This window comes from Lampris incognitus, chromosome 13 (genome assembly GCF_029633865.1).
Source record: "Lampris incognitus isolate fLamInc1 chromosome 13, fLamInc1.hap2, whole genome shotgun sequence".
Lineage (NCBI taxonomy): Eukaryota > Metazoa > Chordata > Actinopteri > Lampriformes > Lampridae > Lampris > Lampris incognitus.
In genome coordinates this window covers 43555944-43570127 of record NC_079223.1, presented here as the reverse complement: position 1 = coordinate 43570127, position 14184 = coordinate 43555944, and the positions used below count along the sequence as shown (strand labels likewise).

General features: G+C 50.4%; 1 protein-coding gene across 1 annotated transcript in view; it reads right to left on the bottom strand.

Annotated features, from left to right (window-relative positions):
• Nucleotides 1-466: 466 nt before the first annotated feature.
• Nucleotides 467-14184, bottom strand: part of crtac1b (cartilage acidic protein 1b) — a 40471-nt gene continuing 26753 nt past the window's right edge. The window contains exons 8-15 of the mRNA XM_056291476.1: nucleotides 9574-9710; nucleotides 8231-8313; nucleotides 4902-5002; nucleotides 4016-4184; nucleotides 2338-2489; nucleotides 1397-1439; nucleotides 1124-1267; nucleotides 467-594 (exon numbers count right to left, since the gene is read on the bottom strand). Of these exons, the coding sequence (XP_056147451.1) occupies nucleotides 467-594; nucleotides 1124-1267; nucleotides 1397-1439; nucleotides 2338-2489; nucleotides 4016-4184; nucleotides 4902-5002; nucleotides 8231-8313; nucleotides 9574-9710 (957 nt within the window). The remainder of the gene's footprint in view (nucleotides 595-1123; nucleotides 1268-1396; nucleotides 1440-2337; nucleotides 2490-4015; nucleotides 4185-4901; nucleotides 5003-8230; nucleotides 8314-9573; nucleotides 9711-14184) is intronic.

The following is a 14184-nucleotide window of genomic DNA, read 5'->3' as shown; positions in this document are numbered from 1 at the left end:
CCAGTAGTACGTACAGTCTTATAGCGGGGGGCTATAAACTGGAGCTCCACTTAATGACTTGGCACGTGTTCAGGTCCTACTAAGATAAGTGCCAGGTGATGACGTGAGGACTCGGCGGGCGCGGGCACGGGCACAGTCGGTGCCCAAACCTTTAGCTCCCAGCTGGCATGCTCCCTGCATGGGGGTCTTTACAGTCTACAGGGGGCCGGGAACCAAGAGGGGACACATAGCAGCAGGAGGGGAGCGAGAGAGGGCATGAACACGTGATGAAGAAAAAGAGAAGCGGCGGCTCCGTGGGGAGTCTGAAGAAGGAGGAGGAGGAGAGGGAGGAGGAGGAGACAGTTTGATGAAAAGTTGCTCTGAGAGTTTCTGTACAGTTCCCCTGTTATCCGCGGAGTAGCGAGTGATCGATCAAACTGGTACAAGGGTAGACGTGGGAAGGAAGGAGAGAGGAGGAGCGAAGCCGCTACAGTGGTCCAGTCTGGAGGTGGGCCGAGACGAGAGGTAGCACACAGAAAGAGAGGGGCCAGAGAGAACGGCCAGACCACCGCCGGACCCCCGACGACCGTGTCCCCCCAAAGTAAGCCACCTGAGCTGCAGAGAGAGAGGAGGGGGGATGCAAAGGTCAGGGTAAGGTCACCAGGAGTATTTCTGAGACTCACGTGGGGAAGCTGGTCATGCAGGAGGCGAGCGAAGACCGGGGGAGGCGTTGGGACAATCGGAGGAATGTCAGCACCTCTCAGCCTTTGCTCGAAACTGCATTCATTAACACTAGAGCGACCAAGGTGGCCATTTTGACCATTTTGGATTTTCAAAGTTCAATAACTTTGTGGGGGGGGGGGGGGGGAGATACAGACCTGCCGCTCCCTAAGTGCACCTAAAATTGCATATATTTACATTAAAATTAGTTTTGGATCAGTTGCACAAAAAAAAGTAAAAGATCTGCCTAAAACGGAACTGTACTTGAACGACCATGGGTGGTCGAAATGACCGCCCATGGTCGTTTTAGGTAGGAGTGAAATCCGGGTCGTTCTAGTGTTGAATCCGCTTAAGGCGTCTCGCTCCCTGGCAGTATTTGCTCTGTTCTCCTGAGCTCCATGATCCATGCGATTCTGCCACTCACCCACGCACGCCGACCCGTCGTCGTTGGGCTCGAAGCCCTGGTTGCATCTCCTGTTGGTGCGACACTTGAAGCCGCCGTAGGTGTTGGTGCAGATGGGACGATCGGGGGGGCAGACAGATGGAAACTGGGTGCACTCGTTTTGATCTGAGGAGGCGATGGGGGAGACGGAGGGAGGGGAAGAGGGAAAGGGAGAGACGGTCTTACTGGCATGTGAGTGAGAGAGGAAGGGCGTAGGGCAGGGGGACGGAGTCAGACTGTATGTTTTAAACTCACCGGTGCACCGGCCGTTCTCGTTCATTGCGAACCCGAGGCCGCACTGCAAGAGATTAAAGATGATAATTAAGATCCAGTCCAGTGAAAATCATGTTATCCAATCTTGTATTTCCCCCCTTTTTCTCCCCGGTTGTACTCGTCCAATTACCCCCACTCTTCCTAGCCGTCCTGGTCGCTGCTCCACCCCCTCTGCCAATCCGGGGAGGGCTGCAGACTACCACATGCCTCCTCCGATACATGTGGAGTCGCCAGCCGCTTCCTTTCACCTGACAGTGAGGAGTTTCACCAGGGGGGACGTAGTGTGTGGGAGGATCACACTCCCCCTCCCCCCCTGAAAAGGCATCCCCACCGACCAGAGGGGGCGCTAGTGCAGCGACCAGGACACATACCCACATCCGCCTTCCCGCCTGCAGATTCACAGCCAATTGTGTCTGTAGGGACGCCCGACCAAGCCGGAGGTAACACGGGGATTCGAACCGGCGATCCCCGTGTTGGTAGGCAACGGAATAGACCATCACGCCACCCAGATGCCCCCAATCTTGTAGTATTTTGACAACAGCGTTTGTGAATGTAAAGTTGCCCCAAATATTAGAACAGCTGTCGTTGTGACTAAGTCTCGTCTCAGTTGTCAGCCGCTCCCCCGCCCTCCTGAGGACGGGCTGGAACAGTTACAGCAAATCAAATGATGCTTCTGAAGCTGAAAAAGCAGCACTCCTAGCGCTCATATCCAGCAGTGAAACCCTGCTGACTACCTGAATGTAGTAGTAAGTATATGAACCCTGCGGGAGGAGTGATGCCTGGTGGTGTTTTCAATACGTCAGGAGTGAAACATGTAACATGCGTGTGGTTGAACTGGTTTTGCAGAGCATCATAACGTGGTGGTGGAGCGGAGTTCAGCATCACTAGGAGCAGAGAAGTAAGCCAGACGCGAAGCGGCGCACCTCAATCTCCACAGTAGGCGTAGCCTCCTCCTCCTCCTCGTCTCTGGGGTAGGAGATCTCCAACACCGAGTTCATCTCCGACAGCTCTAGCGGTCTGGCCACCGAGCGGCCATCTGGCCAGTACACCTCCACCTTGGTGGCTACATCCGTACCTGGTCAGCACACACACACACACACACACACACACACACACACACACACACACACACACACACACACAAAGAGTGGACTCATATGAAGGATTAAACGTGTCGTTACACTAATTGATTTTTATGAGTTGTTACACCGGGGAGTCATTTATAGGCTGCCCCCCCCCTCGTTTTTTTTACATACATACATGCACTTACATGCCAGGGCATAGCTACCTGAACACACAAACCACACTCATACATGCACACACACACACACACCCTCTCTCTGGTCTCTTCTCCCTCCATTAACCATTTTAATCAGCCACCGAGAGCGCGTCTCCCTTGTGGGCCTCTCAGGTCCTTAATTAAAGTGACATTTCTTATGTAAACACATCTTGAGTTGCCTTGCCAGACGTCTCTACTGCTACCGCAGGTGTTCCCATAATCTGCCAAAGGACATTTCACCTGTTCAGCAACCATCTGACATCCTCCTACTACAGCACGTCCATCGGAGGCAGCGCTCTCTCTCTCTCTCTCTCTCTCTCTCTCTCTCTCTCTCTCTCTCTCTCTCTCTCAGTTTGTTACTGATGGTATGTTGTTTCAGTTGAGTGTGTGAAGCACTGATCTCTGCCTTGGACCTTCGTGATACAGAGCAGGTCCAGTATCCCGCAGCCAGGGAACAGCCAGGGAACAGCCAGGGAACAGGGAGCAGACACCTGGGAACATGGATCTGGGGCGGTGGGGGCTGCCAGGGCTGGATGGCCACCAGCTGACGGGCCTTGGGGTGGTGGTGGTGTCTGGGACAAGGAGCTGGTTCCTAACAAACTTCCAGCTGCAGCACCTGCCGACCCCCCCCCCTCCCCCAGCTTGCCGCCTCCCTCCATCGCTCCCATTTCCTCAGGCCCAGCTCGCTCACACAGCCAGCTCGCTCTCCCATGGGCCTCCAATCAGGCAGGAGGTATTACAGCAATGCTTTCCACATGGACTTCTCTCTCTCTCTCTCTCTTTAACTCACTCAATCTGCCCCGTCCTGAATGTGTGCCTGGGCTGTGGGCTGGTAGTTAGATGGACTGTGTCGTAATTTCACCACGTGTCCTATCGCACTCCAACGTACACAAACATACGTGAAACACAAAACATAAAAGTGAAACACACAGCGACGTCTTTAACAAAACCACGTCAGTATGTTTTAGTGCACTGCAGATCTAGGCTGCACAGCGGAGGAGTGGTTAGTACCACCCCTCATAAGAACGAGGTTCTGGATGTCAATCCCAGGTCCTGGTCCTCCTTGCATGGAGTTTGCATGTGCTCCTCAATATTCGCACAGGTTTTCTCCAGGTACCTCCCACATCCAAAGACATGTGTTGCCAGGCGAGGTATCAGGTACTCCAACCGACCTGACCAAGGCACTGGCCTCAGAAATCAAGAGTTGGTACTCGGTCACCACACTGTGGTTTCCACTGCTCCGAAGTTAAAAGGATGGGTCACATCCAGAGGAGGAATTTCCTCCCATGCAGGTTTTAATAATAAGGTGTAACTCAACTTACCGAGACCGAAGTGAGCGACGGGCTCCATTTCACACAGGTACCCGGAGCCGCTGTCGATGATGCGCGTATGTGGGCCGCTCCTCTGGGTGTACACCACCACCTTGGCCCCTCTGGCGAAGGCCCCGAACTGGGTTCGAGGTATCACACGTAGCCAGGAGTTGGCGGTGCCCTTTGAGACCGAGAAAAGAGGAAAGCAAAGTCCGGGCTGTTTACTTGTCTCGTGCCCCACTACATATAGTACGTTGGGGCTGTCACGAATAATAGTGTACTGTCTTGAAGCGTTGTCTCGCTTCTTTACACACGTCTACACAAGCCTGGGCAAGTAGAATGACCACAGCCTGATCATTACTGTTACAAGTAGATGACGCAGCAGATTATTTTTGTTGAGGAACTGGAAGAAAGAAAAGGCAGAAGCCTAAAAAAATGACAAAGTACGCAAAGTCTGGGACTATTTTTAACTGAAATGCAGTAGTCAGCAAAGCACTGCAAAGATGGACAAGCTCCATGCTGCAGCAGCTCATCAGAGCATCCTGCCGACAAATTTAGAATATCATTAACGGACGCCTTTTTGTATATTCAAGGTCACCCTACATTAAAAGGTGTAATAAAACAGGCACAATATAGGAACGTGGACCAGAAGTAAAAAGCACACAACATGAAGAAGGAGATAATACGAAGGGGAACAGGTGGAGTGTGCGTTGTAGGTCAGAGTGAGTCTTGTGTTACAATATTGCTCCTAAATAAAACACTTCACAGAACTTCTTCTCTTATCTAATTAACTCGACTAATCTCAGGATAATCGATAGATGACTCTATCACCAACACAGTCATTTGTGACGGCCTTACATGTGAGGTTTTAGATGTGTTAAAACACACTCATGCAGACCTGGTTGACTCTGTAGACGGAGACGGGCTGTGCTGCACTCTCGCCATGCGACACCAGCAGATCCAGACGGCCGTCGCCATCAAAATCGGTTGCAACGGCTCCTGGAAATCCACAGTGCACCATGTAAAATAATAACTAAAGGCTAAGATACACAGTTAACATAAAACACGTACTTAGATACTTAACTCTGATGGGTATTGCAGGCACGGACCGTGGAAGCGGGGGAGGGGGGGTATGACAGGGGGGCCCGCAGCCCAGGTAACTTTTGTAGGCTGATATGATCCTTTTATGAATAAAACCCTGACTTGTAGCTGTGGATTTTCTCAGAACTTGTACTTTAGACAAGCCAAACGATACCAGTCACGGTCGCCCACTCCCACGCTCACCGACTGCTGTGATTTGACGTTAACCAATCACGTGCATTGTTTACCAGCGACGTCCCAACCTGTGTGCGTCACGAGTTAGTTCAAGTAAACAGCGGCATTAGCGAAACTAACACAAACGCTAAAAATGAAGAGGCAGATTCAGAACATTTTCAAAAGCAAGCAGACTAAAAGTGATGAGCACGCCACTAATCCGGACTGTGCGTGTACCGCCGCAGCGTCCTTGGCCTCGACCACGAACCCTGACAAGCTTAAATCTGGTCCACCGCCGGTGGTGTGCCAAGTAGGGCTGAGAATCATAGTAACTCAAGATACGATGCTGTCACAATACGTTGGCCACGGTGGTATCACGATGCAGCGATTCTGGGCTACTATTGCAAGACAATCATTTGTGATACGTCACAATATCTGTGTAACTGAAGAAGAGAAAATACCCCTACAAAGGCAAAAAGCGGGAATTATGTACTTGTTCAATGCACTGTGGTGTCAGCTTCACAGAATTTGACAACTAAGATGAAACAACGTACAACAAAGTGCAGTCTTAGCTTCGTGCCTCTTTAACACACACACACACACCGACTGCAAGTTGTCCACGTGTGCCATCATTCCAGGATAAAATAATTGGAAGTTTGTTTCCTCTTTTTGCTCCTTAAAGGTCTGTATATGTTACCGTTGTTTGAGTTTGATTGTTATCGATAAAGTTGAAAAAAATGATCACGGAAAAAAATATTCTAATGGAAATATCAATATTTGGCGCCAGTGTCTCGATAACTTATTGCATGAGGAAGTACTACAAAATATACCAGTATCGATATTTTGTCCCACCCCTAGTGCCAAGCCGTGGCTAGCTGCCCCGCCCCCCCCCCCGCAAGCCACAATACCGAGTCCGAGAGCCACTGTTCAAGTGAGTGCTGCAGGAGTCTTACACAGCCTCATCAACCGAACGACCCCGCTGTGGTGAAGGAAAACTAAAGGTACAGGATCTGGGTCTTCACAATAAGCAAGATCCGGTCAGCATCAGTGGTTTACAGATTTTAACTGGCTGACATCGTGTGAAATGAGGGTGAAACTTTACTGCACGCAGTGGCACTGCTGCCCGACTAGAGGCCTGGGGATTAGTAAGAAACTGGAACCTGCTTTGGCCGTTCACGGTCTTTGAAACCGGAAACATGCTTTAGGGGCGTGTAAGAAGCATTCGTTCATTCATTCATCTTCAGCTGCTTCTCTGGGGTCAGGTCGCAGTGGCAGCAAGCTAAGTAGGGCGCTCCAGACGTCCCTCTCCCCAGCAACGCCCTCCAGCTCCAAGGCGTTCCCAGGCCAGATTGGACAGGTAGTCCCTCTAGCGAGTTCTGGGTCTACCCCGGGTTCTCCTCTCAGTTGGCTGTGCCCGGTAAACCTCCACACAAAGGCGCCCAGGAGGCATCCTAATCAGATGCCCAAACTGCCTCAACCGGCTACTTTCGATGCGAAGGAGCAGCAGCTCTACTCTGAGTAAGGAGTAGAGCCGCTGTGAGGATGTAAGGAGCATACGAGCAGCAAACATCACGGTGTGTGTGGCTCAGTTTCAGAAGTTTGAGTCACAGATTCCTAGCAAGGCCACACAGCTGCACACCCAGTTACAGGTGATCCAGAGGGTCAGTAGAGAGATGCTAATGAAACAGCTAACTTCTCTCAGTATTCTGATGGGCCCAGGGGTTGCCATAGACGGTAATGACCCCCAGTGCATCAACCTTTATAAGCTGATGCTGTCTGTGAATGTTCTCATTCATCCAGGTCATGGATGAATGACCTGGATGAATGGCTTTATACCAAGTCCAGTTGCACTTGATTCAACTCCTTTGGATAAGCTGATGCTGCTTAGACCTGAGGACTGCCCCCGTATCAAACAGTGGCTCGACGTGAAGAACTACTACATATGTCATGACACACTTAATGAGATGATCCCCCTGATCTCACTTGATGTTTTACGAAAGGTTCTCTCACCTACTCGGGATGGATATGATGCAATACTCGTAGCTGAAACCAGACACATTTCAAACAAAGAGCAGCTTAATGACTTGATGTGCAGTCATATACACCGGGACGTCCTGCCACAAGTGGACACGACTGCTGTGCAAAAGTAGTCGTCCAGCAAAACGAGCGACGCAGACTGGTCTTCAGGAAGTTCAAAACTACAGTAAGTCAGATTTTTTTACATTACCTACATATTACTGTTAGTCATTTTCTATGGTATGGCTTGGACTATTGTGTGGGTTACTGTTAATTTCCCTGCGCTTGTCTGGTGTGTGTGGGTGCGTGCACGGCTCTGCACACCCCGCCTGCCTCTGTGTGTATAAGATGTTAATCTGCTGAGTGCTGACGTGTGATAATAGTGAATATGATGTTGATTTAGACTTGCAGCAGGCTATGTTTTGGCTGTGGAAGTGGACGTTTGTTGTTCGCTATTGTTTCATCTGTAGGGTTTATGTGTAACTAGGCCTGTTGTGTGTGAATGTGAGGAGTCAGATCAGAGGGGTTCACCTGAGCATGTGTGTGTTCATGTGCGTGTTCATCGTGCATGTAGATGTGGCAGTGAGTGGGTTCGGATTAAAATAGTGTTCTGTAATGTTGCTCAACACTCATACATAAGTACTATAGGCCTATGGCTGTTTAAGTGCATCTGCCCCCCCCCCACCCACTCCACGTTTCTTGAAATTATGCCCCTCCCCTTCCTTTTTCAGATGCGTTCCGTGGTCCATGTGAGAGAAGCTTGCATGCTTGCAATAGGAGCAGGTTTCCTTGTGGACCTCTGCTGCCATCTTATGGTAGCTTCTAGTCACAGCACACTTATTCAAGTTGTGCGCCTCTCGGTTGCGGGAGACCCCAGAGTGGTTATGAAGTTTGTGGGTAAGGATGCTCTGGATCTAAACATCATTTCTTTTTTTTTGCCTTTTAGGTCAGACTCACCCGTTCCTCGTCCCTCTGGCTCCGCTGCCTCCCCGACGTTCAGCTCCTCTATCTGGGGATCTCCGTGCTCCCTCCTGGTCACCCTGTCATTGCAAACCACACAACAGTTACTCAGTTTGAGTTCAAGTTCAATTTCGTGTACTTTATTTTTCATTGTTCGCTGAGCAAGTTTGCACAAACAAGGGATCTGACTCGATGGGATGTCAACATAGGATACCAAAGACTCAAACACGAAATACTCAAGAATACTGAAATATTAAGACTGTCCGTGAGACTGTCACTAAAGCGTTCTGTAAGAGAGCGTCTGTGTAGGGAATAATATTTAGGATGGCAGATGGGTGAAGGCTTAACGGAGCGGTGAGATTGTTGGACACATTGTCCAACAATCCTGGATACTGGAGTCGCATGAGTATGTAGAAATGTGTAGAATTGCTCTGTTGTCACCCACTGCACTGCTGCAGCACTGCTGCACTGCTGCACTGCTGCAAGAGAACCGCTTAGAAAACCTCGCAGTGCTGATGCCAGGTAGAGGGAAGTTGTTAAGTGGTGTTAAGTGACACTTCCTCATCGGGTGCTCCTTAACTTCTAACTTAATTTCCCTACACAATAAAGTATGTGCTGATCTTTGCCGTTGAACCCCAAACTCAATTGAATATCGATTAGTGGAACGGGGCAGTCTGAACCGCGTGTCCACGCTGCCAGGAAGCAAAGTTAATTCGGCTGATTCATCCTCGTATTAAAACAAAAGTGCAGCCGCAGGGACTCGAGCGGTGACCCTTCCCCAAGCCAACCGGTATCCTGTCCAAAAAGACAGACTGTCCTCCAGTAAACCGCCAGTTGGGAATATCCTCACGCAGTCAAGTCTCCGGGCCTCAGGTTGACCTTTAACACGCAGCCCGGATTTTTCCAACGGCCCGGGGCAACGTTTGTCATAACGGCTACATCCTGTTCCCAAAAATGTGCCAGATCAGATTCTCCTGTGAAACGGGACGGCTTTACTCCAGCGATAAGTTCTGTTGAATGATATGCAAGAATAACATGTAGGGCGTAGGAAGCGAGGGAGCCGAGAGGTGTCCTGAAAACGTCTCGAGGCGAGGCTCACTCGTGCGTGAGAACGGGCAAAACGCCAGACCAGATAAGTCCTCTTTGCCCGATCGTTTAAAGTCCTCGTCGGCTTTTAGCTTCGTTTTAGGACGCCACATCAAGGCCCAGAACCGCTCCGGCAAGTACATCACCCAACTGCCATTAAACTGGTACCGCATTACGACTGATACTGCAGCAAGATATTGGTGCATGTGCATGTGTGTGTCCGTCTTGCTAGATTCTTATCTGGCATCATGTACCGAAACAGCCTATTGGCAGAGGAGCCCCTGTAGGCGATGTTATTGAAAAAGACCTCCAGTTCATTGTCATTGTCAAAGTCTGCAGCAATGACGGTGCGTACCGGGGACGGCGTGGAGAACTTCTGAGAGGCTATGTCCTGCGCAGAGGACACACATCAGTAAACACACACACACACACACACACACACACACACACACACACACACACACACACACGTACTTATATACACATACACATCCATAGAAAGTCACATAAGCACCACTTTCCTGCAGAGAAGGCAGTAATTGAAATTCAATACCACATTTAGAAACAATAATGTGAAACTGGGTACAGTGGTGGCAGCAAATCACTATTCGCACACCGTATCAAGCTGGGGGAAAAATCTTTCTGATGGCCGAGTAGTCACACACTGCTGCCATATACGTACAGCCAGTGTGTGAATGGCTACCGCCCCTGTTGCCGCTGCACACTGTTTTACATCAGCACATTTTTAATGAGACCAATAGCAATACCTATTCCATCGTCTGGCTTTCTCTTATGGAGTCTAATTCCCAATTCGGGCAGGCCGGACGTATTGTGCGGTTTTCTCAATTGGTTTTATGACTAATGCGTTGGGTGAATAAATAGTTGGCCATGTCGGCCAAGGCGGAAGCCGAGCCAACCCAGCATTACATCTCTTTATCACATCTTTAGCACAAAGTTTTTAAAAAAATGGCAGAATTCAAGAGGCCATTCTGCAACAGCATATTCAAGATTGAATATCTGACAGACTGGGTGTGTTAAGTGATGGCAGTGCAAGAAGGGAAGAAAACCACTTTATTTCCTGTCCTTCAGATGAGACGTTAAACCCGAGGTCCTGACTCGCTGTGGTCATTAAAGATGCCATGGCACCTATCACAAAGAGTAGGGGGTCCCCCCTGGTGTCCTGGCAAAATTCCCAACCTGGCTCTCCCCATCTGGCCCCCTAATCACCCCCCCGTGTAATCGGCTCAATGATTCCTCCCTCTCCACCTCAAGCTGATGTGTGGTGAGCGTTCTGGTGCAAAATGGCGGCCGTGCATCACCCAGGTGGTGCTGCACATTGGTGGTGGTTGAAATTAGTTACCCCCTTCAACTTGAAGCGCGTCGGGTGTCTAGAAAAGCACTATACTATAAATGTAATCCATTATTAGTATTATCCATCCATTATCTGAACCGCTTATGCTGCTCTCAGGGTTGCGGGATGCTGGAGCCTATCCCAGCAGTCATTGGGCGGCAGGTGGAGCGACACCCTGGACAGCCCATCACAGGGCCAGCACACACACATTCACACCGAGGGACAATTTAGCACGGCTGATTCGCCTGACCTCCATGTCTTTGGACTGTGGGAGGAAACCCACACAGACACGGGGAGAACATGCAAACTCCACACAGAGGACGACCCGGGATGACCTCCCCCCAAGGTTGGACAACCCCGGGGTCGGAGTCCAGGGCCGATCTTGAATGTGTGTCGGCCCTGTGATGGAGTGGCGGCTTGTCCAGGGTGTCTCCCCGCCCGCCCGCCACCCAATAACTGCTGGGATAGGCTCCAGCCTCCCGCCACCCCAGTTGGGATAAGCGGCTTGGATCATGGAATGAGGTCACCCAAACACGTCTGAAGGAATCAAACATGTTTGATCACCGGGATCGGATACGTTTCATCGCCCGTCTCAGTGATGAGATGTATCCGTCAGTAAACATTGTATCCAGATGAGCTGATTCAACCTTCTTTGAGTTCTTACCTGGAGTATCGAGCGTGCATCAAGACATGTTTGAAGGGAGTAACTTGTGTGCCTACGGTCGGCGGGGTCTCTGGATATGCTTGTTCGTCTATGCGAGTGGCGTAATGAATGCAAACAAGGCCCTGTGTTTGTTCATGCGGAGAGCTGCAGTGGAGCTGTACCGGCGGCCGCTGCGGCGCTGCGCTGCCCCAGAGCGCCTGTGCGGCGGGGGAGTTTCAGCCAGGGGAAAGTAACGGATAACTCCCCGCTCCAGCGACGCAGTGATAAGTTGTGGAAGAGTTATGGAGGGGCCCTTCACTCCCTCTAGTATTTACTCCCCGTTTTAATTATAAGGCTCATAAAGTCGGTGGGAGGGGGGTCCTGACTGACCTTCTGCAGTTCGGGTGAAGGAGAGGAGATGAGGCCACGAGGAGGAAGGGAGCGACGAAGAGCGACGGTCCCGATACCGGCTGACGAATGCATATGTCGTTACACCGGAGAACAGCAGAGGGGGGTTAAATAGAGGAGGTAAAAGGGAGGATGGAGGGATGACAGGCTTCAGTCTGAAGGAGGAGAGTTCTCACGACACACTCTTGACAGAGTTCATATGTGTGCTTCTCGAAGTGGCTTTTTTTAGCGTCTATCAAATCCTGCAGTTTATGACGCTGTGTTGAATCTAATCTCATCGCGGACAGCAGGGGGCGTGTTGCTCTGACGTTTGTGGTTTTCTGGATTTGGTTCCCCTCTTCAACTCTTTGGGCTTAAACGAAACGATTCATCACATCCCTGAGCACACGAGGCAAGAGGGAACACATGTCTCACTGCAAACAACAAGTGAGAGCCAAGCAACGCAGATAAGGACTTTTCCTCTGTGCTGCATGTGACCTCTGACCTGCCCGCCGCTCCGCTCGGCATTCATATTAATGCCAGGCGGAGCGCTTCCACACACAACCACACACACAACCTGTGTAGTGTGTGTGTAGTGTGTGTGGCTGTGTAGTATGTGTGGCTGTGTCTGTGTAGTGTGTGTGTGGATGTGTAGTGTGTGTGGCTGTGGTTGTGTAGTGTGTGTGGATATGTAGTGTGTGTGGCTGTGTGTCTGTGTAGTGTGTGTGGATGTGTAGTGTGTGTGTGTGTCTGTGTAGTGTGTGTGGATGTGTAGTGTGTGTGTGTGTCTGTGTAGTGTGTGTGGATGTGTAGTGTGTGTGGCTGTGTGTCTGTAGTGTGTGTGTGTCTGTGTAGTATGTGTTTCTGTGTAGTGTGTGTGGCTGTGTAGTGTGTGTGTGGATGTGTAGTGTGTGTGGCTGTGTGTCTGTGTAGTGTGTGTGTGTCTGTGTAGTATGTGTTTCTGTGTAGTGTGTGTGGCCGTGTAGTGTGTGTGGCTGTGGCCGTGTAGTGTGTGTGGCTGTGGCTGTGTAGTGTGTGTGAATGTGTAGTGTGTGTGGCTGTGTAGTGTGTGTGTGTCTCTGTAGTGTGTGTGGATGTGTAGTGTGTGTGGCTGTGTGTCTGTGTAGTGTGTGTGAATGTGTCGTGTGTGTGGCTGTGTGTCTGTGTAGTGTGTGTGAATGTGTAGTGTGTGTGGCTGTGTGGATGTGTAGTGTGTGTGGCTGTGTTTCTGTGTAGTGTGTGTGTGGCCGTGTAGTGTGTGTGGCTGTGGCCGTGTAGTGTGTGTGGCTGTGGCTGTGTAGTGTGTGTGAATGTGTAGTGTGTGTGGCTGTGTGTCTGTGTAGTGTGTGTGTGTGTCTGTATGTGTAGTGTGTATGGCTGTGTGTCTGTGTAGTGTGTGTGAATGTGTAGTGTGTGTGGCTGTGTGTCTGTGTAGTGTGTGTGGATGTGTAGTGTGTGTGGCTATGTGTCTGTGTAGTGTGTGTGTGTCTGTGTAGTGTGTGTGTGTCTGTGTAGTGTGTGTGGCTGTGTGTCTGTGTAGTGTGTGTGTGTCTGTGTAGTATGTGTTTCTGTGTAGTGTGTGTGGCTGTGGCTGTGTAGTGTGTGTGAATGTGTAGTGTGTGTGGCTGTGTGTTTGTGTAGTGTGTGTGAATGTGTAGTGTGTGTGGCTGTGTGTCTGTAGTGTGTGTGAATGTGTAGTGTGTGTGGCTGTGTGTCTGTGTAGTGTGTGTGAATGTGTAGTGTGTGTGGCTGTGTGTCCGTGTAGTGTGTGTGTGTCTGTGTAGTGTGTGTGGCTGTGTGTCTGTGTATTGTGTGTGAGTGTGTAGTGTGTGTGGCTGTGTGTCTGTGTAGTGTGTGTGGCTGTGTGTCTGTGTAGTGTGTGTGTGTCTGTGTAGTGTGTGTGTGTGTCTGTGTAGTGTGTGTGTATCTGTGTAGTGTGTGTGGCTGTGTGTCTGTGTAGTGTGTGTGGCTGTGTGTCTGTGTAGTGTGTGTGAATGTGTAGTGTGTGTGGCTGTGTGTCTGTGTAGTGTGTGTGGATGTGTAGTGTGTGTGGCTGTGTGTCTGTGTAGTGTGTGTGTGTGTCTGTGTAGTGTGTGTGTGGATATGTAGTGTGTGTGGCTGTGTGTCTGTGTAGTGTGTGTGTGTCTGTGTAGTGTGTGTGGATGTGTAGCGTGTGTGGCTGTGTGTCCGTGTAGTGTGTGTCTGTGTGTAGTGTGTGTAGCTGAGTGTGGATGTGTGTGCAAAGCCTAGTCTAGGGGAAAACCGCAGCAATAGATTTCAATTAAAATGCAAACGGGCCATTCGGCACTTTGCAGCGTGCGGGGAGCGGCGGCTGCTGCTTCAGCCCCGTTTAATTAGCCGCCTGCTGGAGTGATGCGAAGGCTTCATTAACGAGGTCAGAGGTCAGCGTGGCTCGTGGGCGAGGCAGCTGTGTGTTGAGGGGCTCTCAAACGTGCGCTGTGTTCGTGCTTTAGCCATCACGCC